At 37.6% G+C, this 27,170-nt stretch overlaps 1 protein-coding gene across 2 annotated transcripts in view; it reads right to left on the reverse strand.

Moving 5' to 3' along the window:
• SUGCT (succinyl-CoA:glutarate-CoA transferase) overlaps positions 1-27,170 on the reverse strand; it is a 312,163-nt gene that overhangs the window by 252,732 nt on the left and 32,261 nt on the right. For both annotated transcript variants that reach the window (XM_057431629.1, XM_057431630.1), the window contains 3 exons: positions 21,229-21,320; positions 14,637-14,780; positions 511-606 (listed from right to left, as the gene is read on the reverse strand). In XM_057431629.1, the coding sequence (XP_057287612.1) occupies positions 511-606; positions 14,637-14,780; positions 21,229-21,320 (332 nt within the window). The remainder of the gene's footprint in view (positions 1-510; positions 607-14,636; positions 14,781-21,228; positions 21,321-27,170) is intronic.

Below are 27,170 nucleotides of genomic sequence, written 5' to 3' on the forward strand. Positions count from 1 at the left end.
AGATCTGAGGTCTGGTTAATCTCTTTTGCCAACCTGTTGTCTCACTGAGCCACAGTGATTTGTAGCAAAATCAACAGAAGATTACAAATCTGTAGAATCTCCCATGGTCATGGTCATTTGGATTGTTCTTGTAGACTCACTAAATAAAATTAACAAAATCCACGGGCAAAAGATTTCAGTTTATAACTCTATGGAAGTCAGGTAACCCTTGGAAAAGAAAAAAAGCTTTCTCTGTCAGGTGAAAACCAATCAAGTCATCACACCAGCTTTAAAGTCATCCGATTTCAGCAAACACCTTTGATCTGCTTCAGTGTTCTGTTACTAATCTACTGCTGCTGAAGAAATACGCAAAATGCAGAAATGACAATGAACAACAGAACGTTGTCCTACCTAGACACAGACACGTTACAGACTACAGCAGGTCATGGGAAAAGTAAGTCAGCTCTCAATCTCATAATACCAAAAAATCATGAATTTCAAGAGCAAGAAAACCGAATGCTTTCTGCTTACCTGATATGGAACAATACTCCCGTGCGCAGTACCCCAGCGTTTTCCTTCGATTTTGCAATTAAGGTAATTAGCTGCTACATGAGTGAGACATGCAACCTGGAAATAGAGAAAAAGTATTCAAGAAAGCTGAAACTTCATTGACAACTTCGTGGAGATTTCTGTCTATTTATATGTGTTTCAGATACATGACTAAAATATCTGTCGCAAAAGTATCCTTTATATATTACATACACTATTTACTATGAAAAAATCAGGCTACATCTACTGAGGGAAGTGCTTGTGTAAGTACAACTCAATAATAACACATGTTCTATAACATTAGTAATGCTAGACAAATCTAACATTGAACTACACTAATAAGACGTAAGACAGTACTACCCTAAATATTTTGCAGAACAGTCAACTGTAGCGAAGAAAAAAAACCAGTGTCTCGTCCAAAGTCTAGTGGGAAGCATGATGGATTTGTGGGATAGAACTCACCATTTCCTGAACCTCAATCCCATGCTTAAATCACAAAGGCTTTTTTCTCAGTTACAAGATTATCTTTCTGCTTTCTCCTATGCTTCTCATTTTACATGTCCAAGCTACAGAAAATACTTCTGAATTCTTCAGCTCCCCACATGTTCTGTAATATTAATTAAGTGGTACGCCTTGATAAATCATCTGCCATTAGAAGATAAGGAGAGATTTGTCAAGTTATTAGTCAGAGAGGACTGGGAAAAGATTAATTTTGTGAAAAATATGGCATGCTAATTTAGTAACCACAATTTGAGGGGTTAAATATATACTGTGTAAGCATGAATATATATTAGGAAAAAGAAATTAACATTTATGATGCAATAATTCACGAAAATCAGTGGTTCTGTTATCACAGAATCATAGAATAGCTAGCGCTGGAAAGGACCTTAAGATTATCTAGTTCCAAGCCCTCTGCCATGGGCAATGGCAGACTCTTTTCTCTTGTTTCTTCAACAGAATACAGTATATATGTATGATTATATCAGAATCCACAGAACACAATAGAGCACTACAGATAGCATGCAAGGTTATCACTAAATCACCAGACACAATGTATTTGATTTATGCTGTTAACTAGGTGTGCCAGTAAGTGCAACTGCTTGCCTAAATAACAGGGCATGTGACCATTTTTTCCAAAAATATTATTTTCTTCCTTTTTGTCCCCTAGATGGAAGAAATCTTCTGTGATGATGCAAGCGTTCACGCTATTCTGTGCCTATTCATCAGTCTAATCGACAACGAAACATGCAGTAATTAATTCAGAGTTCACCAAATTCCAATATGTGAATTATATCAAAACTTCTAGAAAAAGAATGTAGTTTCATTTTCTGCTCCTTTCTCCGTATTTGCTTAAGAGGCAATGTGATTGTGTCACTCTCACATTTAAAGCAAATATTTAACTGTACACCACTGATACAGTGATTTATTCCAGCAGAAAACCTAGGAAAAAAATACAGCAAATAAAAATTTAACTGCTGCCAAAAACTATACCCATATATGCTAACTACAAACACAATGCCTTATTCCTGAGTACTCTTGGAAAACACTTTGTAGTTGGATTTCAGCTGGACCTTATTATAGCCCAGTGTCACTTCATTCAGCTGAAACGCTGAACAATGTCTAGTCTGTCCTTCAGCCCCCAGGAAAATATCAGCAATTAAGGAAATGGATCTGGGAGTACATAGAAAGAACTTTTTCTTCTGGTTTGCAGCTTTCCTCAGCAGCATAGAATGAAACACACCGTTATTTCAGAGAGAATTTAATGAGTCACAAACGTGTGTTATTGATTAATAACACACACCCTAGACCCATCATTCCTGGCATTTTTCAGTTTGGGGTCACACTCCATAGTGATATTTTTTCTGCAAAGGGCTTTGCAATGATGATGAAATATTAATCATTAGATATTCTTCTGTATTTGTGTGTGACACTACACAGCTGCTATATTCGACACAAATTTCACTGACAGGTAGGGTGCATCCAGTACATCAGGCTTTTACTTTTAAAGACAAAAGAATGCCCCCTGTGATACATGCATTTAACTTTGCACACTTCTGGAAGGAAACACTACCCCAAAGTTAACTCTGGAAGGGACACAGTAAATTATAACCTAGGGAAACACAAATCCTAAAATACTGGTATCAAATAGAATGGAGCCAAGATTTCACTCTATTTATTTGTTTAAATTCTACACTGTAGAAATAGTTATTAGTTTCATATCCAAAATTCTTCACAAGTATCTAACTATCCCTTACAGTTGTTAAGCAAACTGCTGAACTATAAACATAAGAAAAGATATCCCACCCCAACATTTCTACAGATATCATACAGAAAACAAAGTTTTCAACAAATGTCTATTTCTCCAAATTCCCCCGTACTTCAATAGTCAGTACCTGTCTGCTAGAGACACTTCTTGCAGTACAAGTATGTATACTACAATCAATCTCTCAAAATGAAGTTCGGATACCTCTGTATTACATAGTCAGTTAAGTATTTTTACATCTATATTTAAAACTGCTTTCCTGAAACCTTATAGACCCATTTCTTTTCTCCTTTAATTAAGAACTAATCCTTAGAAGTAACCCATGGACTTGTAACATTAAAGCAGATGTAATACAATGATACAGACATCTCTGTATTCATTTGCTTGTAGAGGCAGATCTATGCACCATAAATATGTATTATCAAATATCTACAGAAGTTTCTTTATTTCACCTCAATAAAGAGAACACACACTTCAACATTCCTTTCTGATATTACCGATGACGGCCAAATCACATATTTGCATTACATACTTACTTAAACCAGAACAAAAAGAAAGCTGCATTAATGTCTGAAAAGTTATGCTCAGCTTATGACAGAATCAGACAGATGGGAAACAAGATATTAAAAGCCACAAGGTCAGCAGACAAAGAGAAGAGACAGGATTTCAGAAGATGCTTTTTCAAGATAGCACATCAAACATAATTTATTACAATGAGTTCACTGAGTCAATCAATCATTTACATACAAGTTCAACAAGTGCGTACGTATAACAAAAGAAGACAGGTAACTGGAAAGAGGAGAAAAGAACATTTTCATTATATTCTTTACTTTCTTCTCCTTCCAATTTTGTGTCTGCTTTCCTGCCACACAGCTTAACAAGGCTTTGACTCTCAGCCAAGTTCATTTTCCCCCCCCCCATGCTTTGCTTACTTTTCCTTATAGCAGGCATGTAGACTGTATTTTAGGAACTTTGAGACACGGGCATTTTACAGCAGCACAGATAATTATTTTATACTGTACTACTGAACCAGTAACCCAAATATTAATTTATAACTTCACAGAAAGAATCATCCTGCAAAATGTCAGTGCCTTCTGTTCTGCAAAGGCCAAAAACCTTCCACTTAAATCTTCTCACTACTCCTGAAGAGATGGAAGAATGATCTTTACAGCAGAAAAATCTGAATGCAAGACAATAATCTTGATTTGGTGTACACTAACAAACATCTCAAAATCACTGATCCTATACTGGTATTTACCTAAAGACTGATTTTACTGGTTTACATGTTTTCCCCCTTCCATGTTGCAATAAATAGTTTAACACCAATAAATCAATATTTGAGACTGATTAATTCTGGTTTTGTGGTTACCCCCCTCACCCTCCTCATTTGTATATTTCTATCAAAGCTGCTTCCATGGACACATGCAAAAGGTGACCCTTGGCTTTTGTTTCTTATAATCTCAGACTGGTTTGTGTTGGACGGGACCTTAAAGCTCATCCAGTTCCAAACCCCTGCCATGGGCAGGGACACCTTTCACTAGAGCAGGCTGCTCCATGCTCCAAGCTCCCCATCCATCCTGGCCTTGAATACTGTCAGAGCAGCGTCTCACTACTTTCATAGTGAAGAATTTCTTCCTACTATCTAAGCTAAATCTTTTCAAGTGTTCGTTGTTTTAGGGGTGGGTTTTTTTGCATTAAAAGAACATCAAAACCCTCAGTCTCTTCCAAGAAAACCCTACTCTTCCAGTTGAAGTCTAATTACATTCAGCCACGAGGCTTAACCAGGGTAGAAATAAGTTCTTACTGATCTACAACCACCTCACTGCTGCATTGACAGTGCACTTTGAAGAGGCCTGCAAAAACTAAAAAAGCAAGACTACTATCATGTAGAACAGGGCTTCCTATTAAAGAGTGTACACTCCCTTTAGAAAATGTCTGTGGCCACATTATGAACACTGAGCTCTGGGTAAAAAAAGCATTTTCTTCTCAGTGTCACTGATTTCTGTTAATGTGAACTTCTACGAAATAATCATCAATTCATCTTTCACTAAAGAAAGCTCTTCGCAATAAAGCATCAGCAAATGGTATAATCCCAGCCATAAGTACAATCTTATGAAGATAAAATCAAATCCTTAATGACACCTACAATTTTTGACCCGGTTTCATATTAGATCCTGTCTTAGGGCCTTCTAACCAGTCACTTAAGCAGGTGTTCAACTTTGTGCCAGTAATGACATGCACTTTGTAGAACTTGCTGATTAAAGTTAGCCACTCAATCAAAAGGCACACATCAAATCACACTCACAGAAACGATGTTTTAGGAGGTGCTTCATGAACTGGAAACAATTAAAAAATTGATGTAATGAGGAAAAACAAAGGTAATGTATTTGAAAACCCTGTCTTGAACACAGATTCTCAGAGGGAAAGAAAACTGAAGTTTCCACACTTTCATGTGACCAATTGTGTAGAATTTCACTTTTCAGTGTGAAAATGATGCTGAAAACTTTTGCTTTATTAAAAAAAATAAGGTTTAAACTACATAAATACAGACAAAATGAGGCAGCTCCAAAAACGCAAGGCAGAGAACTGCTAACCGAGGGCACTGAAACACAACAAGAAAAAGAAATGATCTACAAATGATTTTTCTAAATGAGCTACTCAGAGCTTATCAAAGACCAGACTGAATGCTTACTTCTGCACTTCCCACAGCATGGCAGTCACACGCTCCTGATTACATTTTCTTGATGAAAATAAAGTGCTAATCAGCTTTTTTCTGAAAGTATAAAAAAAACCCCATACTACTTCAACTACTGAAAAGCTCCTGTTTCAGATTCACGACAGTACAGGAACAACTCTAAGGAATCTGTCACCTAAAAAAATCTATTACAGAGAATATTCAGGTTTTAAAAAAGCCACATGAAATCCAAAGTTAGTCTGTACACGCTGTGCAAGATCTTGGTGCACTTATACACATGTATCTTAATTATATAGTCCTATACTGGTTTTCTATTGAACTTCTGACTCATTTTATTAGTAGGTACTTACTGAACATTTACTTTTAGCTTATGCAAAAATATACAGTCCAAACACTCCACTGGATCTCCTAGAGAGTCCCTATAAGCCTTTACACACATCGTATGTCATACACATAGCACCTTCTGCCACCCTGAGTTCCTTCCCTGAAACAAGGGTGATTCATCTGCCAGAGTTCAAGTTTCCACTCCAAAGAACGAAGGCACTGAGTTTCTCAGAGGGAAACAAAAAAAAACCCAACCCATCAACGTATTTTCCCATAACTTGTTCCTGGAAACAGATGAATCACTTTAATAGTAACTTTGAAAACAAATCACTTTCTGGCAATTCCAAGACGTGGAAAATTCAGCCAAAACAGTAAAAGCTTTGGCAAAGTTATAAAAACTAAAATCGGACTCTGATAACAGGCGTATCAGACAACGTTAACTCTAAGTGACATTTAACTATAAATGACATTTCCTCAAGTCTCCATCTTCTCTGGAGAAATATATAGCCACTGAAATATTAAATGCATTACGTTCTGGATTTTCACACAGCTTTCCTAAAACCCGGCAAAATGAAACAGAAAAAGTTTCTTCTGCTACATTTTATGCAGTTTTTGAATACTATAACACATTTTCTTATACTATTCCTTAATTACAGCCTTTCCCACCAAGAATCTATGCATTTAATATGAATTACAACTCATCTGTTTTTTAATTCTATGTAACAGTGACTGGTTGTATTTCATTGATTGTTCAGAATCACAGAATCACAGAATGGTTTGAGTCAGAAAGGACCTTCAGATCATTCAGTTCCAACCCCCTGCCATGGGGACATCTCTAGTGTGAGGGACACCTCACACCAGACCATGTCCATCCCGGCCCTGAACACTGTCAGGGATGGAGCACTGACCACTTCTCTGGGCACCCTGTGCCAGCACCTCACCACCCTCACAGTGAAGAACTTCTTCTTTATATCCAACCTGAACTTCCCCTGTCTAAGTCTGAACTCTAATAAAACAGTGCTCAGACTGGCTTCTATTCATGCAAAGAACTGCAAGCATCCTTCAAAAACACAGAACCATCTGAGTTGTGGAAGGTGTGCCCAGGTGGAGGAACTCCTCTGCTTAGTGACTGAGCTCCAGGAGGAGGTGAGGAGGTTGAGGAACATGCAGAGAGTGCAAAAGACAAGCTGGAGGGAAGAAGACTGGTCTGGGTGAACAGAGAGTTTTGGCTGGAACTCAGGAAAAAAAGGAGAGTTTATAAGCTTTGGAAGAAGGGGCAGGCCACTCAGAAGGACTACAAGGGTGTAGTTGTGAGGTTATGAAGGGAGAAAATTTGAAGGGCCAAAGCCCAGCTAGAACTTAACCTGGCTGCTGCCATAAAAGGCAACAAAAATTGATTCTGTAAATACATTACCAACAAAAGGAGGGCTAAGGATAATCTCCATCCTGTTCTGGATGTCGGGGGAAACAGTGACAAAGGATAAGGAAAAGGCTGAGGTACTTCATGCCTTCTTCGCCTCGGTCTTTAATAGTAAGACCAGCTGTTCTCTGGCTACTTAGGGACATGGTTTAGTGGTGCACTTGGCAGTACTAGGTTAATAGTTGGACTTGATGATCTGGAAGGTCTTTGCCAAGCTAAACAACTCTATTCTAAAAACAGTAGCTACATTTGACAGCTGAGAATGAAAAGAGCAAAACATCAAAATCTGTTTGTCTGGATGTTATTTTTCTCATATAAAAATTAATTACCTGTGAGGACAAGCATCAGAATAAACACAGCAATTTTTCTTAATATTTGTAATAGAGCACTATCCAGAGGCTCCAATTTGGATGCTACATACACTTTGTGAAGGATTCTATTGTTTTATTTAATCAGTAATAAGGATTCTTTTCCACAGAAAGCTTCCAACACCCAAAAGAAGCTGCATTAAGGCACTTTTCACTTCGGATCTTCAGATTAGAAACAGTATCATTTACAATGAGAACATGCACACACCTAAACATCTACAGCACTCAACTTTTTGCCTCCACATTTATCAGCATTAATACTTGCATAGAAAAAAGCATTTCACGTGTGTTTGTCTGTTCTTTACAATATCAATTTCATCTTACCTGTGGAAAACTGTCCTCCACAAAAATAACAGTAATTTCAACAGTCTGTGCTGCAGCAGCGCAAGCAAGTAGGTTTACAGATTTTGCTCCTTTGATACATAGGGAGGCACATACAGAAAGCAGCCACGGCTATTTGGTTGGGTGAGAAATGTGCAAATATTCCAACCCTATCATCACAGCCAAATCTCCTTTGGTCATAACATTACTAAACAGAAAAACACTGGCATTATTCGTAACAGAAAGATCTCTGGAAACTACCCATTAAGTACTTACCTGCTAATGCACTACGGGGACAACACAACAAATAAATCCATGCAATGGAATGAAATGTCTGAAACGGGATTTTTTACAACGCACAAAGACTGTATTACTGAGCTACTGCAGCAAGAGAGGTACCATTCGATTGCCCCCAGTGCAGATGTGGCTCGTCTACTATGTTATTAAACAGCATACAAGTCACAGAAATGTGGTGCAAGGTTCTATCTGATTTGAGAAATAAATGGGTTACTGTTACCAATAAGTGGAAAGTCAAAACACGGCGCTTCTGCCATAATGACAATAAATTTGTAAACGATTCTCTGAAGAAGGAAGTTTTTCCTTAATCAATCTAAATATTTAAATAACACCACAAAAAACCCAAAATACCATATTACAGAGGAAGCTTGAATGAAAGCAACTGCACGTAATTTTTATCAGAGAAATCTAGTGCAACAAGTACTCATTCCAGAGATGGCAAAGGATTATTACTAGTAACCAAATTCTGACTTTTAGGTAGAGTTTAATGGGTATCTGGTTTTGAAGTCATAAACAAGATTCTGAACATATAACTTTCACTATAATACATACCTAATGAATTATGTCCTCTGGCCTAACCATATGCTACTGCTCCAGAGAGTCTGTCATTTAACTGATAAGCCAGAAATAATGCAGTGTTAAATAATACAAACATGGAGAAACACAGTCATGGCAGCGGAGCTCCATCAGACCAAAAAGAACTCATAAATTCATTTCAGCATTATCCTTTAATTCACATTTTTTATGAATTATAGTCTACAGAGAACTTCCATCAGAGCTACCTGAAGCAATCAAACCAAGCAGCGTTGACATGTTAGCTAGCATTCCATCAGCATACCCCAAAACAACATACCTGTTAAGGTTTCCTAGATTTCCAGAGGTTCAACAGCACATAGAAATCAGTTGTTTTCCCAACTTAAAATTTTCCATGACATAAACTTGAAACCTCTTCCATCAAGTTACAGCCCTTTTCCCTGCTATTTACATAAATAAGTAGCACACAAGGTGTTCAAAGGTCCTGTCCAAATTTGACCAATTTACTGAATTACTACTGAAGGTTTCTATGAATTTGGAGAGAGAGGTGAGCGTCTGGGGTGCACTAAAAGTGCTTTTTCTGCTATTAGTTGGTTAAATTTATTCCTGTTTCTTTTGAACTACTCTGGTTATCCTTTTTCTCTCAATACTTAGCATGAGTCCGAAATATAATCTGTTGGTAATAAAACTACAACAAACATCTTGATTCCATTTCCAGAATTACACCCTTATTCAAAGGTCATCTAAATAATAAACTCATTAAAGGAAATGTCTTCCTTTGTCTTCAAACTCTCCTACCCATTCCAGATAGCCATTTTCTATTTTTTTCTGTGTATTAAAGGGGCACACATTTCTCTCTCCTTCGTAGCCTTTCTCTAATTGATGACAGAGGTAGCTCGACACGGGAAAATGAAGCTAACACATTCAGGATTAGTTTCATTACCAAAAGAACAATAGCAGCAAAGACAAAAAGGCAAAGAATTTACTGTCAGATCGCAACTCTCTGGGTATGTATTCTGTTTACAGAGCAAAGAAAGCCACTAAGTAAATCCAAGATCCAGTTGGAGTATGATCTACCAACGACTTTTTGCGTAACTAATCATTAGAAATCACAACACACATTCCACGGAGGCTAATATTAAATTGAGTTACTGTCATGTTAGTATGGTCTTCTGGTCTATTCAATAAAATTGTAGCTACTTTAAACCCCGAGGGATAAGTTCTGTTCTTAGTTATACTGATGTCCTCAGTGGAAACAATCAAGAATAGTAGCCAAGAAGACTGTTTAATGCACAGCACATATTTAAAGAAATGTTCACATTGATTCAGATTTTATTATCTTTCCATATCAGAGCTGTGCAGTGAAAAAGACAACGGCTCCGTACAGTGCATACACAATTATTTATCATAACAGAGATTAAGAACACAGTGTTTTGCAAAGACGATGCTTTATAAGCTTGTAAAAAGGAAACACTCATTCAAACCATACCCAAAACAACTGTGTAAGAGTCCTCCTAGCTGGCCTCCAAAATCACCAGCAGCGATGACCTCTAAATAAAGCAGATTTTCTTTCTGAAGTCAGTCTGCTTGCAACTCTCAGTTAAGCAAGCAGAGAAGCAACAAGATGCAGTCAAGACACCCAAACAGTATTTTAGTTCCAAGATCGGTATTTCTCATAGGACTTGCTGCTCAGGAACCCTGTGATGCCATTTATATCCTACAGGCAGTTTGTAAGTGTTACCAGTCTAAAAGGTATGTTATAAAAGCTCTGATGAGAGAGCATTAAAAGCACCTTAAATAGATAAGCCTTAAAGACAATCACCTTGGGGAAAAGTGGTGCAGAAATAAAACCTAATAGTTTCTAAACCTCACCATCATCTCAGAAAGTTAACTGCCAAATTAAAGCACACAGATGGAATACAGAAAATGATTTATACCACTTTGCTCAATTTTTCTAGGGTCACTTCAAATTTTTGAGAAGATCAAGCGCTCACTATGGCAAACTAAAGTATATTAACGAGAAGCAGAGAAATGTCTGATGAACAATCATATAATACAAACAGTACTAACCACATTATCCTGTCTGTGGAATCTGGGCAAAAAAAAAAAAAATACACTCCAAAATTACAGAAATGTAAAATACTTCTCGCAGATTTTCAATCCAAGAGAAACCAGCTTATTACAGTATTTGTCGGAGCCTGGTTGTAATTAAATACAGGAAGGATATTAAAACTTCCAAGAGATTTTTTTTTAAGCCACAACAGAAGAAAAGGCACAATTGCATAATTGGAACCAAATCCAAAACCCACTTCCTTCTTATTTACTAGCATCATCTAAAGGACACTATTTAGATGCTGAAAGGTCTGGAGCTGGCAACTGTAAATCATCTACAAGTCAAAAATTTCAAAGGAGTTGTATGACATGGGTTAAAAGTTTATAGATGAGAGATATAGAAAGTTAGTACCCACTGCAAAACCACATCCTAGCGGTCACCGTATCTCTCTTGTCAGTAAAACCCTAGAATTCTATTTTGTTGTGGGGAAAAAAGCCTCTTTGGTAATCATGAGCTGCTATAAAGCTATAGGGCAAATGTGTTTGATATACAGAATTTGAAAGAAAGCTGTCTTTTTAAGCTATTATACAAATAACATTTCTTCAGAGCACATGATTTCACTTATCATTTGGTTCTGCACAGACCAGTTCAATACTACACAAACTTGTCAGTCAGTGGGGTATTTCTTTAAAAAGCTTCAGATCATTTTTGTAGGCAGTAGAATTCAGTTCAATGCTCTTTGTCATTAGCATATCTGTGTAGGCAATTAATACCAAACCCATCTTCCAGCCCTTCGCCCCCTGAAAAAGAATGCATTTCAAATCATGTTGCAGTTCTACATGGCATGCAGAAAAGTGACAGCACAGACATAGATGGGTATGGACGTGCTGTAAAATAAAACAAGCTGTTTTCAGGGATTTAAGTGTTTTAACCGCTGAGTTTCCTTTTTGAAACAAAGTGATTCTATGATCAACACTGCCCAATGAAGACATATGTCACACTTCTCAGTTTAGATGAAGGGATGGACAAAAGGTCAAGCATGCTGCTATATTAGCTCAGCACATGAAATACTGACAGAAGTTTCATCCGGGTCCCTGCTGTTGTAACACTTCTCTAAGAAGGATGTTTCAGTAGTGCTTTCGTTTTACAAGCAGAAAAAAAAAGATTCCTTTCTCATTAAAAACTACTATATTCCAGTGAAACTCACACTGAAGGAAAAGTTACCACGATGCATTTGACCTCAGATCCCACCATTAATCAGCTGCAGTAAGAACCTAACAAACTAAAAGTCTACAACATTAGGGTCCTCATCGCATTGGCAGCACCCGTGAGAGACTTCAAAAGGCAATTCTTTTTAAACATTCATCACACGAGGAAGAGCTAGCTTTAGATATCTCAGCTTGGTATGTAAAACCATAATCCCTTTGAAAGCACAGATCTTTTAGGAGCCTGATCGTATCACGGTAATCATCTACCTTTCCTTTAAGAAAAACATTACCAGCAGAAGTACTGCAAGAGCAATTTTCTCCTTACATTAATTTTTAGATTTAGATAGTACACTCACCCTTAAAGACTTACAAGTAACAGCCAGTTTTGCAAAAAGAAAGAAAACAAACCAGGAAAGCTAAATGTTCTCAGAGAGACTCGGGTCTCAGTTATTTTCTTCTTCATTTTAACACGTTTTTTAAATGGGATTGATCACATGGGTTTATTTTTAGTACCCCAGCACCTCATCTGTAAATATTTCTTTCCAATTTAATAGGTGTTCTCATTACCGTGTTGGGCCAACAACCTAAAGTTAATTTGGACTTAAGCAAAGGGGTTATCTAAAGCAAAATAGCTGTTTTCTGAATGAAAGGTTATACCCACACTCTATTCCAAAATACCAACTTATTTCAGTTTAATTTAGCCAACACTGGAATAAAAAAAAAAACTTAATCTTGCAATAAGAATGTGCATGTATGGAATTGCTTCTTAATAATTTTTAGGTAACCATAATTTGATAACAAACATGAAATGACTTAATGTTTACAAAGAAAAAAAGAAATCACTAAACTGTCCCTTCACAATTTACTACTGCTTCAGGTAATCACACAGAAATCACATCACCTGTCTGCTTCATTCACTACCATTTATCCAGGTTCTCATTCCCTTCCTTTTCTATGTCAGTGAGAGCCCTAAAAGATAACGATGCGGAGCTTCAGATGGAAATTATGCAGTATGAGAACACTTCTGTGCCTAGCCAGATCTATCCTACCCAAGGAAAAAGACTGCGACAAAGTAACGCGAAATAAGAGTTACACCACCACCTAACTTAAACTCTTCCTACTTTCAGCATTTGATAAGTATCAAATAATAATCAAGAAGGTTCTAAAAAATGACCCAAAAAAGCAGTGGAATAAGGAATCAGAAATAACAGAATTACTCTGGAAATTAACAGAAATTACTAGAAGTCCCTTTAGTAAAATCAGAAATTAAAAGGATCAAGAAGGAGCTGCCATAATATAAAACACTATGATACCTTAAACAAAAAACAAATTTCCATATATATACACAAGACATTCAGTAAGAGCTTAACATACATCTAAAATAGTTTTCTAAACTGCTTATTACATTTTTAAATCCAGACACAGAACTTACAAACACATGTAAGTATGATGAAGAGTTCAGTCCTTGCAAACATTTCTGAAACAAAGTAAAAAATCTTTGTTGATTTAAACAAGGACTTCCCCTCCTTCCCCAGTCTGATTTCAGGTATTTAAAGAGCAGTAGGTAATAAAACAAGAGCAACCTCAATCATTAGTCTGAATCGTTCTAATCATACAATGACAGAGGTGGAAGGCACCTTTGGAGGTCATCTTGTCCAACCTCCTGCTCACACCAGAGCCAACTTCTTGCACAACAGGCACTCTATCAACATGTACTCACATATCACATACTTTATCTCCCAAATGAACTCACAGGTATAAGATAAAGAAAAATACAATTGAATAAAGAATAAAATAATGGAGCACTGTAATACCTTTGATGAGCACTGCATACAGTTTTGATGCATATTTTAAAATGGAACCTAAAATTCCTACGCATGATACATACAGTTTCTATGAGCAGGTATCTACATAAGCCAGATAATTTACCATCCAGTCATACACAGCTCATATAAATATCACTTTCTTTTTTTGAATTATAAATCACTGCGCCAGTGGTGCTTAAATGTTCAAGGATAATTTAAAGTTCTCATTATTTGTGGTATATGGTATACCTTCCATGATGAAACCATCTTTGTCTTTACAATTTTGATGAGATTTGTCTTTAACATGCCTAGAGAAAACACTGCATCTTCAAGCTTACTTTATACTTGAACTCCCAGAGCCAAAAGGCAGACCTCATGGATTATATCACTTTGACACTTGGGTGAAAATTGATTACTCAGGGTGATTTTGCACAAGTCACTCAGTCACTCTGGTAGTATTATTACCCAGTGCCACAGCCTCCCTTCCTACAGTGGTCTCACCATTTATGCTTGTCTATCTCAAACTGTCTATTACAGCTGTTACTTACAATCTCAGGGATGCTATAAACTTTGATTAACCCATTATTTTCAAAGAACACAGAGGTCCTTTGTGAAAACTAAAACCCAAAGTTAATGTAGTAGTAACTATAACCACATTATATAAAATGGTCACTTACTAGAGTGGCAGAATAAGGAAACTGTCACTAATAGCATTACTGTTGTCAACAGTTGTACTAACTAATCTGCATTAATTTACGTCAAAATAGTATTATTAGGTTTAAACATCTACACAACTAAAAGCAATGTTAAAAACTCATACCTGAGACGACAAGAGATTGCAGTCAATGTGCAGTCCTTTCCCCGTCTTATACCTCTGAAGTAAACCAGCCATAATTGCTCCGTATGTATACAACCCAGTAGCAAGATCTGTCATGGCTACTCCTGCTCTAACTGGCTCACCATCCTAAAGAAAAGAAGAAAACACCCCAAAACAAAGTAAGACAAACAATAAACAAAAAAAAAGGGGGGGGGGGGGAGGGAGGGAGGTGAGAAAACACAGGCAAATTATTACTGATATAGTACATTTAACACCAGATTCGTGAAAAAAGTGCTTACATGTTTTGCCATTCCAAACTGAAATGAGAGTATCCTTGAGTGAACTGAAGTATAAAAACTACCACTAAAAAACAGATATTCTTACAGTATCTACACAATGCTTGCAACTTCATGATGCTGCAGAATGCAAGTTGTGAATGATTTATTATGCTATTTTTGGCCCTAATAACATAATGCTTCGACTCACCAATGCAAAAAGGTACCGTTAGAGAGAAGAGAATCCAGTGAAAACTGAACTTCATTATGCCTAGAAGCCAAAGGTCTAAAAGATTTCCACAGTATGCTGACCCAGTTCATGTGTGTTTGAAAGGAAGAACCACATTGCTTTGTTCTTCTCACTCTTTTTCTCCCTCCTCTTCTGCCACCCCCTTCCCCCCCCAACCCCAAACCTCAGGTTTGTATTTTCCAATATACAGACTCCAGGCTCCTAGTGGAAAATCAAAACCTACTTTGTTTTGTTTACCCATGTACACATTACGTACACAAATGCATGCAAATTCTTGACCTCCTGACCAATAATCACTGGAAAGTTGCTGGTTCAGACACGTTTTTTCAGCAGGTGTTCCCTTTTTCTGGCACCAAGGGACAAATCTTCATTTTATATCGTGTATTTCAGAACCTGGCTAATTAAATGGCACAAAATATAGCCCTTCTGCAATCAAATGGCAAAAGGAACTAATTTCAGTCAAATTAGGCTTCTACATAGGAAAAGCGCTTCTTCTGAGATGTTCTCCCATTTCCCACTTGGAAAAGTCTGAGGTCAGATGCTCAGATTCTGACTTTAATTAGTCATGTCTAAATTGCTATATAGAATCATACATTAAGATTGCAAGAGAGTTATGTTCACACTCTGCAACCTATAATTGCACAGCAGTCCATACAATCTCTACTCTTCCTTGGTCCTTCTACCAAGATCCATGAGTAGCTACCATTTGTCACTCTTTTATCATCCTCTAATGTCCACCTGTGCCATAAACCAGCCTGTGACAGGATGCACAACTCTAAGTACTGTCAAATGAATTCATTCAGGTTTTAATCTCTATCCTTCAGAACAAGGGATACGAAGCTGCTTTATATGAAGGATAAATCTACACAGACATAGAAATAACCTTCCTTTAGACAGCGCTTTTCACAGCATCTCAGTACTTTTGTGTAGTGAATGTTATCCTAGTTCCCTGAGCAAAGTAAAGATCTATACAGCAGCTTTCATTCATTGTTTTATAAGTAACAAATACCACTACCGTCCCTGCCAGCCAAAAATGGTATTAACATTCTGGTAGAAGGACAAGATGTAGCCCTAGTCAGGGAGAAAGTGCTTTAAGCAATCAAAGCTGCCATCCAGGCGCAAGGGTTAGATTGAACCCTAACCAGGGACAGCACCAGGACCTGCCCTTTGTTCATTTGAAAAGATAAAGATTCACTCCAGTAGAGCAGACCCTTTTTTCCCCATCTCTGTGTTTTGCTATTGCTCAATCTTACCACCAGTTTACACTTTTATTCCTAATTTTTGCTATTTGCCAAATTCCTTACAATCTGTCAGCAATTTCTGGCCCAGAGATAGCCACAACTTCCACATCTTGGATGCTTCCTTTCCCAAGTTTTTTTGTGTTTAGTTGTGTTTTTTTTAACCACTGACATAATTTTTCTTCCCAAAATTACATTAGTAATATAAAAATTATCCATTAAAAATGAAAATTGTTCTGAAATGACATCCTTAATAAAACCATTCTAACTCCAGTAGTCCTTACAGATGGGAAATAGCTGCTGAAGCTAATATGAACCAGCAATGGCTATATTTTTTCAACAGCAATGAGCTATATGCCATGTGTGCGCTTTTATTGCAGTTGGTTTGGTTTTAAGCTGAAGAATGGCCCCTCTGGTATTGTAGATCCCATTCATGTCTTGCTGTCTCATGTTCAGTAAAACAAAGATGTTTCTTTAGCAAGCAAGAATGCACCACTGTAGAGATACTCTATCAAAAACTGCCTGTAATAATCCACTTGGAAATGGAAGGGGATTTGTATCCAAATTGGGTTTTATTTAATTAATTACAAGCTATTGCCTCAATGAGTCACAGAAATTTTCAAAGAGATATTCATCTGGCACTGATGTATCTGAATATATTAAAAAAAAAAAGCTTTCAGTTCATCAAATATAAAATTGGAATGCAGTTTTTAACCAGGAAATATCTATAAATTATGTCATCCAAGACAATAAAAGTGTCATCGGTGTAAACTTTGTCTTTTTAGCATGTTTTAATTTATGTAAAGAAACACTGAATGTGGCCTGAAACAACCACTTTCAGTCAAAATGGATATGTGGTACAGATTTACACAAAACAGATCTCCCACAAATGCAAATGTTCAATAAACATTTTGGAACTTCAAGTTACACAGGTGCCCTACACTTCCAACACAGAGGTAATCAAGTACAGGGTAAGAGCTTCAGTTCTATGCAGGTTTCTACACAGGAAAACATGGTTTAAAGACTGCATTCTACTGTGCACTCCATGTCTTTGTTTTTGTAAAATCGTCAAAAAACCTCACTAGCACAAATGCAGCTGTTTGTGCCTATTCTGCAACACTGCAGAAGTTGTAGCTTGATTTTAAGGTTCAGAGCTCTGCTCGGAAGCATTTCAAAGTAATCAGCATTGTCATTTCAGTAGCTTCTATTTCCTAGCAAAAAAAAAAGGATTAAAAAAGCAAGCTATTCAGAATTTCTTTATGCAGGAATCTTCACTCAGAACTTAAAAATCAGATGTATAAAGCACATGACCTTGTTTCCCTTTAAAGAGATTTATACTGTGTGCCAAATGTGATGTTATTGTGTATCTTTCGTAAATTCCACGTTTGTATTACACTAATTTTATCCCTTTAATAAGAAGATACTTTGGACAAAATACACACATTTTAGTCAGAAAATTCTACCCTATTCCACTGTGGTCTCTTAACTGCTTCAAAAATTATAGTGTTACATGAAATAAACTACTGAAGAAAATGAATGTTACATATGTGACAGACTTAATGAAGGTTGAAGTTTTGCTCAAAATCCTCTGTTGGTAATATATTTATTTCATGGTTTAATATTAAGACATCACTGACTGGAAGAGTGGCCTCAGTACCCAATAAAGTTACATGATCTGAAACAGTAAACTACTTCCCAAGACATTAAATCAGCAGCTAGATGGTTGGAACAAACTGAAATTTACAACATCAAATTTCTCTAAGCTAAGATGGAAAATATATTCCTATTAGTTCTACCCAGTTTTAAAGTGTCAAATACAGGACATAATTTCACTATCCTACTATTAAAATGCTTTGTGAGGAGCTGCAAATACATATACTTCAAAACTAAGCACCTCATTGATGTATTTAGGTGTTTTGTTGTTGCTGGTCGAATTCATTACAAGTTTCTTTACTGCATCAGCTGATACCTCTAAGACCATTCTGCAAGCACATTCAATGTCTTCTTTACTGAAAGGAAGATTCCACATAACACTGTTACACTGAAGTTATGCTGGATAACTATAGCTATTGCAATACAATACAAAACCAGCATCATTTGTTGTAACTTTTTTCCCCCAGTTCATAAGTTTGGTATTTGCGAATTTATTTTAGAGGGAAAAAAAAGATCTACTAAAGTATCACAGAATCCCAGACTGGCTTGCGTTGGAAGGGACCTTAAAGCTCATCCAGTTCCAACCCCCTGGCATGGGCAGGGACACCTTCCACTAGAGCAGGTTGCTCCAAGCCCTGTCCAACCTGGCCTTGAACACTGCCAGGGATGGGGCAGCCACAGCTTCTCTGGGCAACCTGTTCCACTGCCTCATCACCATCCTACTAAAGAATTTCCTCCTACTATCTAATCTAAACCTCCCCTCTGTCAGTTTAAAGCCACTCCCCCTTCCCTTATTCCTACATGCCCTTATAAAAAGTCCCTCTCCAGATTTCTGGTAGATACCCTTTAGGTACTGGAAGGCTGCTATAACGTATCCCTGGAGACTTCTCCAAGCTGAACAAGCCCAACTCTCTCAGACTGTCTTATATGCTTCAAATGGTGTTACTTTTAGTATATGAATTCCATGTTATCTAATCAACAAATAATTCAAGGTTTAGTAAAGAAAAACAGCATGAAAAAGTGAGTAAGATTCTTTTTTCTTCTTCAGCCACTTTTCCACATGCTAAAACAAGGTTATCTGCTTTTCTCAGAGCTACTTTTATGGAATTTTAAACACATCCCAGTCACATGAACATAAATGTAGAACATGGAATATTTTACTATTAATAATTGTTTTAAAATAACTTTCAAACAAGCACACAATATGATTTTTAAAGCCTCTCAAGTTATTTTCACTACAGTAACAGAAGACACATTTGCTTCTTTGGAGTCACAGAACCTTAAATCACTTGGCCTTTGAAACAAAACTGTCCCTCTGTACATCAGAAAATGATTTGGAGAAACTGATGAAATACTCTATGACCAACTTCAAATAAAAAGAAAAAAAAAGAAGCAAGTCTTAGCATATTTATTTTAATCATACAAAAGAATGACTAAGTTTGAATGAATTATTAAAAGCCCCCAGTGAATACACAGAACTGTTACTAACAATGATTAAATGATTCCTATGATTACATTGCCTCAAGTCCTGGTGAGGTGATGCGAACATCTGGATTTCCACTGTAGATGTTAACACAATCTTATAATAAAATTCATCTTCATAATGGCCACTGAGGACTCTTACTCTCATAATACAACTTAAACGCAGTTATTCAGTGTAACACTTGTGTTTTCTGTCATTGCCATACAACTGTGAAGCCTTGCAAGAGTCCTGTTTTCATTTTTTTCAACATACTTTCCTTTATTTGACTGGTACTAACAACTTTTACCTCTTTCTCACAGTTTACACTTCCACTTAATTTTGTTTGGTATATTTTGAGGTGTGCCTGAAGTTTCTGGCATTATATTGGAAGCACTCGCCTTCACTCTACAGACACCAAGGTCAGAAAGTAAATATTACTAACATCACAATTACTGTGATCAGCCACTGCTTTATACATTTGAAGAGAAGTACCTGTAAAGCCTGCACTCAGCTTGACATCTTCTCATGTTCTGAGATGTCACATCCTATGAGTATGTATCATTACCATGGCAGCAACAGGCAGACAGTCTTAGGGTCTTAGGACACAAGGCAGAAGATGTTTCAGCTTACTCAGTCAAACAATGCTTGACTTTTCTTTGTTATTTTGGTGGGTTTTTTTAATAGAAAGAATGACTCTGGTAACAATAATTGCCACAAGCACAGAGTTGTGATGTTTGTCATGGCTCTCAGCAGAAAACAAATCTATTGGCAGAATATTGATCCTGCAGTAGAGTTACATCCAGAGCGTGTGTGGTTAGGTTTCAACAACATAGTTAAACATGAATATCTGATGCTAAGTACAGAAACTTGATGAACTCTTTGTTTCTCTAGGGCAGGAAAGCATCATACTCTAAAGATCTGCACTACTGCTTCCAGAGTATCAGGAGCACCTCCACAGAAGACTAGATAATGTTTATGATGCATGGAACAGACTTGTAACACTACCACACTTGAGACAGACATTTGGAGACCACATTCCCTTCATCTGTAGGTGATTCAAGACAGCTTAAGTAAATGCCTATTTGACCAGCATTTTTCTGAGGTGAAGACACACATTTTATGTATGCCCGGAATCCAGATACTAAAAGAGCTCTGTAATGCTTCCTGCACTACTGCAACTACCAAAGATCTTGGATATCAGTGGGAAGAACAGCAAATAAAGCTTTTCCAGAACCACTAATGGCATCTCTCCACTTATTTTCAGGCAGGATGGGTGAAAAGACAGTTTGTCAGAGTTATCTGTGTGGCTTCACAATTCCCTCTTTAAAGAGAAAATACCAGTATCAAAGCACAGATGAGACTTCCCATGCATATGCATGGTTCCACCATTCAGATGTCAACAATGTGTCTATTACAGCTCTTGAAGTGACTACAAGTGGCCACTAACAGACTAACATAAATTTACAATTTATTCTCTGGATATTTAGGATACCATTTTTCTTCCCTTTTCTGTTTCTCAGGCATTGGCTTTGCAAGCCTGGAGTGAGACAGCTGGACATAAGGACTATAATTTTCTTAGATTCCCAGAGAGAAGACCTCTTATTGGACTTTGAAGGGCATAACAGACGTGTTAGCATAAGCTAACTTGCTCCAAGCAGCATCAAGTTTTAGTATATGGCACAAAGATTTCATTAAATGTGTAAGCTGAGCACCATACCTCATGCCCTGTGATATGCATGAGACCAGAAACAGCAGCTGCAATGGAGTCATATCCACCTCTCTGAACCATCGGACCAGTCTGACCATAACCTAAACCAGGAAGACAATAATTAGTAATTTAACCATGGACAAGTACAACATAAACACATATTATTATTTTAGCACAAAAGAGAACTAACTAGCATTCTCCATCAGCTTTTGTTCAGAGTTATCAGATTGCACAATCAATGAAAGCTATTGTATTGTATTTATTCCTGCACATTTTTAAGAGTAAACAGTTGGATTTGTGGTGTGAGGGTTGATGATGTGTTTGATCTTTATTCTAGATAGGTTCCTGGCCTTGCTATGTTTCATTCACTTTAGACAGAACTCCTTTTGTAATTTCCTGGGTCAGCTGAAGTGGGATTCAGTTGTCATTTCAGAGACTCTACGTTGTCTTTACTGACCTTCACCTGCTGTTCAACAGAGCCATGTTGTCTGTATTATATCTCACACTGCCATAAGGGTATCTGGAATTCCACAAGTGCTACTAAAATCATGACCCTATGGTTGACACATGTATTCCCCCCCCCCCCCCTTACTTTTCTTATTTTATTGCACATCTAAACAGAGCTAACTTCAAAATAAAATACTTTTTACAACAGAGGGCAGGGCTGGCCCTTTCGCAAGTACACACAATCTGTTTCCCATGAGTTAGAAGCAATGAAATGCAGAATAGAGAAAACCAAATGCAGTTTCATTCAGCTAGAGAATTAACATAGATTAACAGCTGTAGGCAGAAGGATGTTCTCTTCCTTCTCTCTAGTTCGACTCATCATGTTCTTCTAAATCTTCCAGTTGAGGAGGTCTTACAGGATCAACTGAAGAGGTTACAGTACCACGAATCAATCCTATTCCCCTGCCAGGGATTACTGCCCATCAATTACAGTATAAGTTCATAATTTAAGGCTGAAATTAGACACAGTTAATGTACCAGGCCTGTACAATGTAATGACCTTAAGTGATCAAAGAGCCGAGTCTGTTTTTCTTCTGTGGAACCAGTGACCAACACAGAGGGGAGAAGCCAATATGGAAGGAGCAACATGTTTGATTGCTACTATTAAAACTAATAGAAACCATCAGAACCCTTAAGAATCGGATTTAAGGGTCTCTCCTCAAAGAGATAGCAAGTTTAAAAGCTATTCTTAGGCTTTCTTTTCCCTTGTCAGTTATCTCTAGCAGAAATCCCCTACTTACAGGAGCAAACAGATCTTTGTCACAGACAAGATGCCTAGTTTGGCTGGCACTTTTAAGGTAATGTTTCTGTATTACTCTTAGCTGTGAGAAGAGTATCAACACAAATATATATCAACATCCAATGCAAGATAAAACTTCCCGGATCTCCTAAATTCCTTTTAATTATTCACCCGCAATAATCTTCTCTATATACAGACAGTCTGTTTGGTAGACGTGACAGTCTAAACACTGGGTTTGTTGATTACAGCTCACAATTAGAAAACATTACTCATTGGAGTAATCTTCCGCAGTTCCTCCAGTTGGACCAATGCTGTTTGTATAAAAACCATAAACGACTTGCAGTGAACAGGGCAAAAGAACAACAGTTGCTTCAAACTGAAGTTAAAGCTCTTTGATACTCTAATATTTAGTAAATAATATGAAGCAAAATGCTATCCACTAGCCATACCGATTCCCCCATTAGATCACAAACTATTTTAATTACCTGATGTTTTTATGAATGCATTAGATCCACGCTGTGCAAAGCTGAGGGGGAAACTCAACTTCTACACTCCATGTCACAGAAAACATCACAATACTACAGCCAACACATTGACTTTGTCAATGTAGCCTCAAAACAAGCACTACAGAAGAAAGAATTAAACCCTAGCAAATAAAATACGGTGGATCCACCCAAAAATGCTCTGCAGGGCTCTGACTAGGCATACAACATTATCTCATTGGAATGAACTGTAGCACTAAAACCATTTAAATGTGTGGGGCCACTTCAAAAACAGAATTGTGCTCAATTAAAAAAAAAAATCAAAACAACTTTAATTGATTAGTGAAAAGCACATTGAAGTAAGTGAGAAATTATGTACTGGCCTCAAGAATTACCAAAGAAAAGACATCTCAACACGTCTGCTCACACAAATGTTTTCATAAACAGAAAACATGTGAAAATTAAGCGTTCTGTACATAGAACAACCCTAAAATGCTTTGCAATACCCTCCCATTAAGGACAAACACCCACCCCTCAAATACTATATTCAGGCAACAAGTCATGCATTTTTCTAGTAGTATGTTAGCAATACAGGGTTTTAATTCCTTTTCACACATTATAACAGCTTGGTTTCAAAATAAAAGTTATTATTTGGTGGCTTGCTATTTAAAATCAGAGGTTCTAAGGAGTGTTTAATTAGTTTTCACAGGTCACAATAGATAAAAAAGAAAATACACACACAATACCGCTTCTGTTCCGAATTCTGAACTGGCCAAGCTAGTATGGGAACAAAATCTGATGTCAATGGACATGGTCTGCTCTAAGAACTATGGACATATAAAATGCCTGGAAGAAGAGGTAGCCATCTAACTGTAAGAGTTAAGTGACAAAGAGCTATTGCTAAAAATGAAAGATCTCATTATCCAGGCAAAAAGTAAAGGCTGAACATTATTTTAGTAAGCTACGCAGGTCAGTGGAGCAAGCCAGTGCAGATGTTTTCAAAATAACTATGAACAGAAACCCAAAATGTTTAAAGAACACAAAAATACATTCAGAAAATTGTCTGACTGATGCACGGATCTCACCCCCACACACATATATGTATATATATATATATAAATATGTAAAATGTATTACAGATATAAAAATGCCATTGTTTTTCACCTAGTACCCCATGTTCTCACATTTGAATTCAGCATACAAAAGCATAGATTTGCAATTACACATGCTTAAATCCAAATATAAGTTCTTTTTTTATAGAATCATAGAATAGTTAGGGTTGGAAAGGACCTTAAGATCACCTAGTTCCAACCCCCTGCCATGGGCATGGACACCTCACACTAAACCATGTCACCCAAGGCTCAGTCCAACCTGGTCTTGAACACTGCCAGGGATGGAGCATTCACTGCTTCCTTGGGCAACCCATTCCAGTGCCTCACCACCCTTACAGGAAAGAATTTCTACCTTATATCCAATCTAAACATCCCCTGTTTAAGTTTTAACCCGTTACCCCTTGTCCTGTCACTACAGTCCCTAATGAAAAGTCCCTCCCCAGCACCCCTGTAAGTCCCCCTTCAGATACTGGAAGGCTGCTATGAGGTCTTGTTTTTAGTACAACTTATTTAGTGGCTTATCAAGTCTATACAATGGAAAACACTTAAGGCTAAAAAGAGAATCCCTGATGAATACAGAAAGATTTTACCATGATGGTCTCTGAAGGTGAGACAAGGAAAAGGGTCACACTCTTGCTCTGAACTACCCTCTAGTGGAGTCCACCTCCAGAGGCTACAGACAGTATTTAAGATGACTCTACCAATAGAGAATTTATTGTAGTCCCTTAAGTCCAGTTAAAGTATTTTTATTTTAGGAAATATATTTCAGAAGAGAGACAAGACTTTAAAACTTAATTTAATAAAACTGAGAGTTTTTTGAATTATTAAAATCATTCAATTAGAATGATCATAAATCATTCAACAAGAAATCTGGAGAGGGACTTTTTACAAGGGCCTGTAGGGACAGGACAAGGGGAATGGTTTTAACTGACAGAGGGGACGTTCAGATTAGACATTTGTTAAAAATTCTTCCCTGTAAGGGTGCTGAGGCACTGGCACAGGGTGCTCAGAGAAGCCATGGTTGCCCCATCCCTGGCAGTGTTCAAGGCCAGGCCAGACGGGGCTTGGCGCAACCTGGTCTACCGGACCAGGGGGTATCAGGGGGTTAGAACTGGATGAGCTTTAAGGTCCCTTCCAACCCAAACCATTCTGTGATTCTGATTTCAGATGGAGAGAGAGCAACACAGATGCCTAATCTCATATAAAGCTTTAGATTTATGTGAAAGAGAAGCTGGAAAGAACAAAATCAAGCTGCACTCTCCTAAGTCCCTATTCAACTCACAGAATCCCTATTCTACATCTTGCACTAGAAAGTCAGCATGTGTTCAGATACCTGCCACAACCTAGATCTCAAAATCCCTGCAGTGTGAGCTGGTTGGCTCTGCTGCAATATGTAAATCAGTTTCTCAGTCAAACTGAGCTAGAAGACCAAATAACCCTCAGTCAGATCTCCAAGGGCCTCCTAATAACTGTCATTGCCAACACATTATTTAATCTGCATAGCAAGCATTTGAAACCACCAGAACACAAACTCCAGCTGTCCACTGAAGGACTGTTTGCTTACTCAGCACAGTCACATGTAACTACTCCTATTCCTGTCCTGACCCTGCAGTCAAGTCTATCTTCTGCATATGAAAGTGTGCATTTGTTGTCTTTACCTTTTTGTGAGCAAGAAAAATGAACTGGATATGATGCAAGTATGAAAGAACAAGCTGTAGAGGCTACTTTGCATTGGCTTCAAGGAAACACAAGCCTTTAGGGTAAGCATTTACAAAGTGAATGCCACAGCTTTCCACCAGCAATCCTGTATCATCATCTCAGACAAGAACAGAGAAGGGCCCGGACTGGCTGTACAAAGCATCCTCTGTTTTTCAGAACATTCCAAGTGGTTAAAGATAAATTTACAGCTGGAAATTTTGAAAGACTATTCTTAACTAAGATCTCCACTATCTCTCTGTTAGTACCTGATTTTCTTTTTTCTTCATATTTGGGGGAATATGCCAACTAAAGTTTCATAAAATAAGGCAGCCAATATGGAATAATGCAGCTCACAGCTGTTCTAAAAAAGCCTCCAGTTGATTGATGGCCAAATCTTTGATAGAGAGCAACAAGAGAAGGCTCAAGGTGCCTAAAAAAATATTTATCTAGCAGAAGTGAAAGATAAGCACATCAAGATAAACAGTAATTTATCACAGAATCACATAATACCAGGTTGCAAGGGACCTCAAGAATCATCTGGTCCAGCCTTTCTTGGCAAAGCATGATCTAGACTAGATGTCTCAGCACCCTGCCCAGTCAAATCTTAAGCTGTTCAGTTCTGGGGAATCTACCACTTCCCCAGGGAAATTTATTCCAATGGCTGATTGTTCTCACTGTGAAAAATTTTCCTTGCGTCCAGTCTGAATCTTCCCAGGAGTAACTTATGCCCATTATCCCTCATCTTTTCCATGGGACTCCTTGTAAAAAGGGAGTCTCTATCTTCTTTGTAGCCACCCTTTAAATATTGGAACACGGTGATGAGGTCTTTCCCGAGCCTTCTTTTCTCTTGGCTGTACAAACCCAGCTCTCTCAGCCTTTCCTCATACGGCTTCCCACTCTTTGCATCATCTTTGTGGCCCTTCTCTGGAGCCTCTCCAGCCTGCCCACATGTTTTCTGTACAGCAGGGACCAAAACCAAACACAGTATTCCAGGTGTGGCCTGACAAGCACTGAGTAGAATAGAGAAAAAAAAAGTTAGGATTGCAGCAAGATCCTCATTGCTGGCTGGCGGCATTACAGAAGTAACTTTCTGTAAGACACTAACTGCGATAGTTTGAAGATTCTTTTGGTAAAATTAATTGGAACAAATAAATTTTCTACAAATATTGGCAATATATATCCATTCCAATTAAAACTAAGAGTGAGACTGCTGCTATTAGAGAAGTGGCTGCCCCACCCCTGGCAGTGCTCAAGGCCAGGCTTAGAGCAACTTGGTCTAAGTAGAAGGTGTCCCTGCCCATGGCAGGGTTTTGGAACCGGATGAGCTTTAAGGTCTCTTCCATCCCCAACCATTTAGTGATTCTATTATCCAATTAAACTGCACCATTATTAAGACATCACAATTCCTGACAA

Source organism: Pezoporus wallicus, unplaced genomic scaffold, assembly GCF_028554395.1.
Source record: "Pezoporus wallicus isolate ANWC-B61680 ecotype Strahan unplaced genomic scaffold, APGP_CSIRO_Pwel_v1 scaffold_11491, whole genome shotgun sequence".
NCBI lineage: Eukaryota > Metazoa > Chordata > Aves > Psittaciformes > Psittacidae > Pezoporus > Pezoporus wallicus.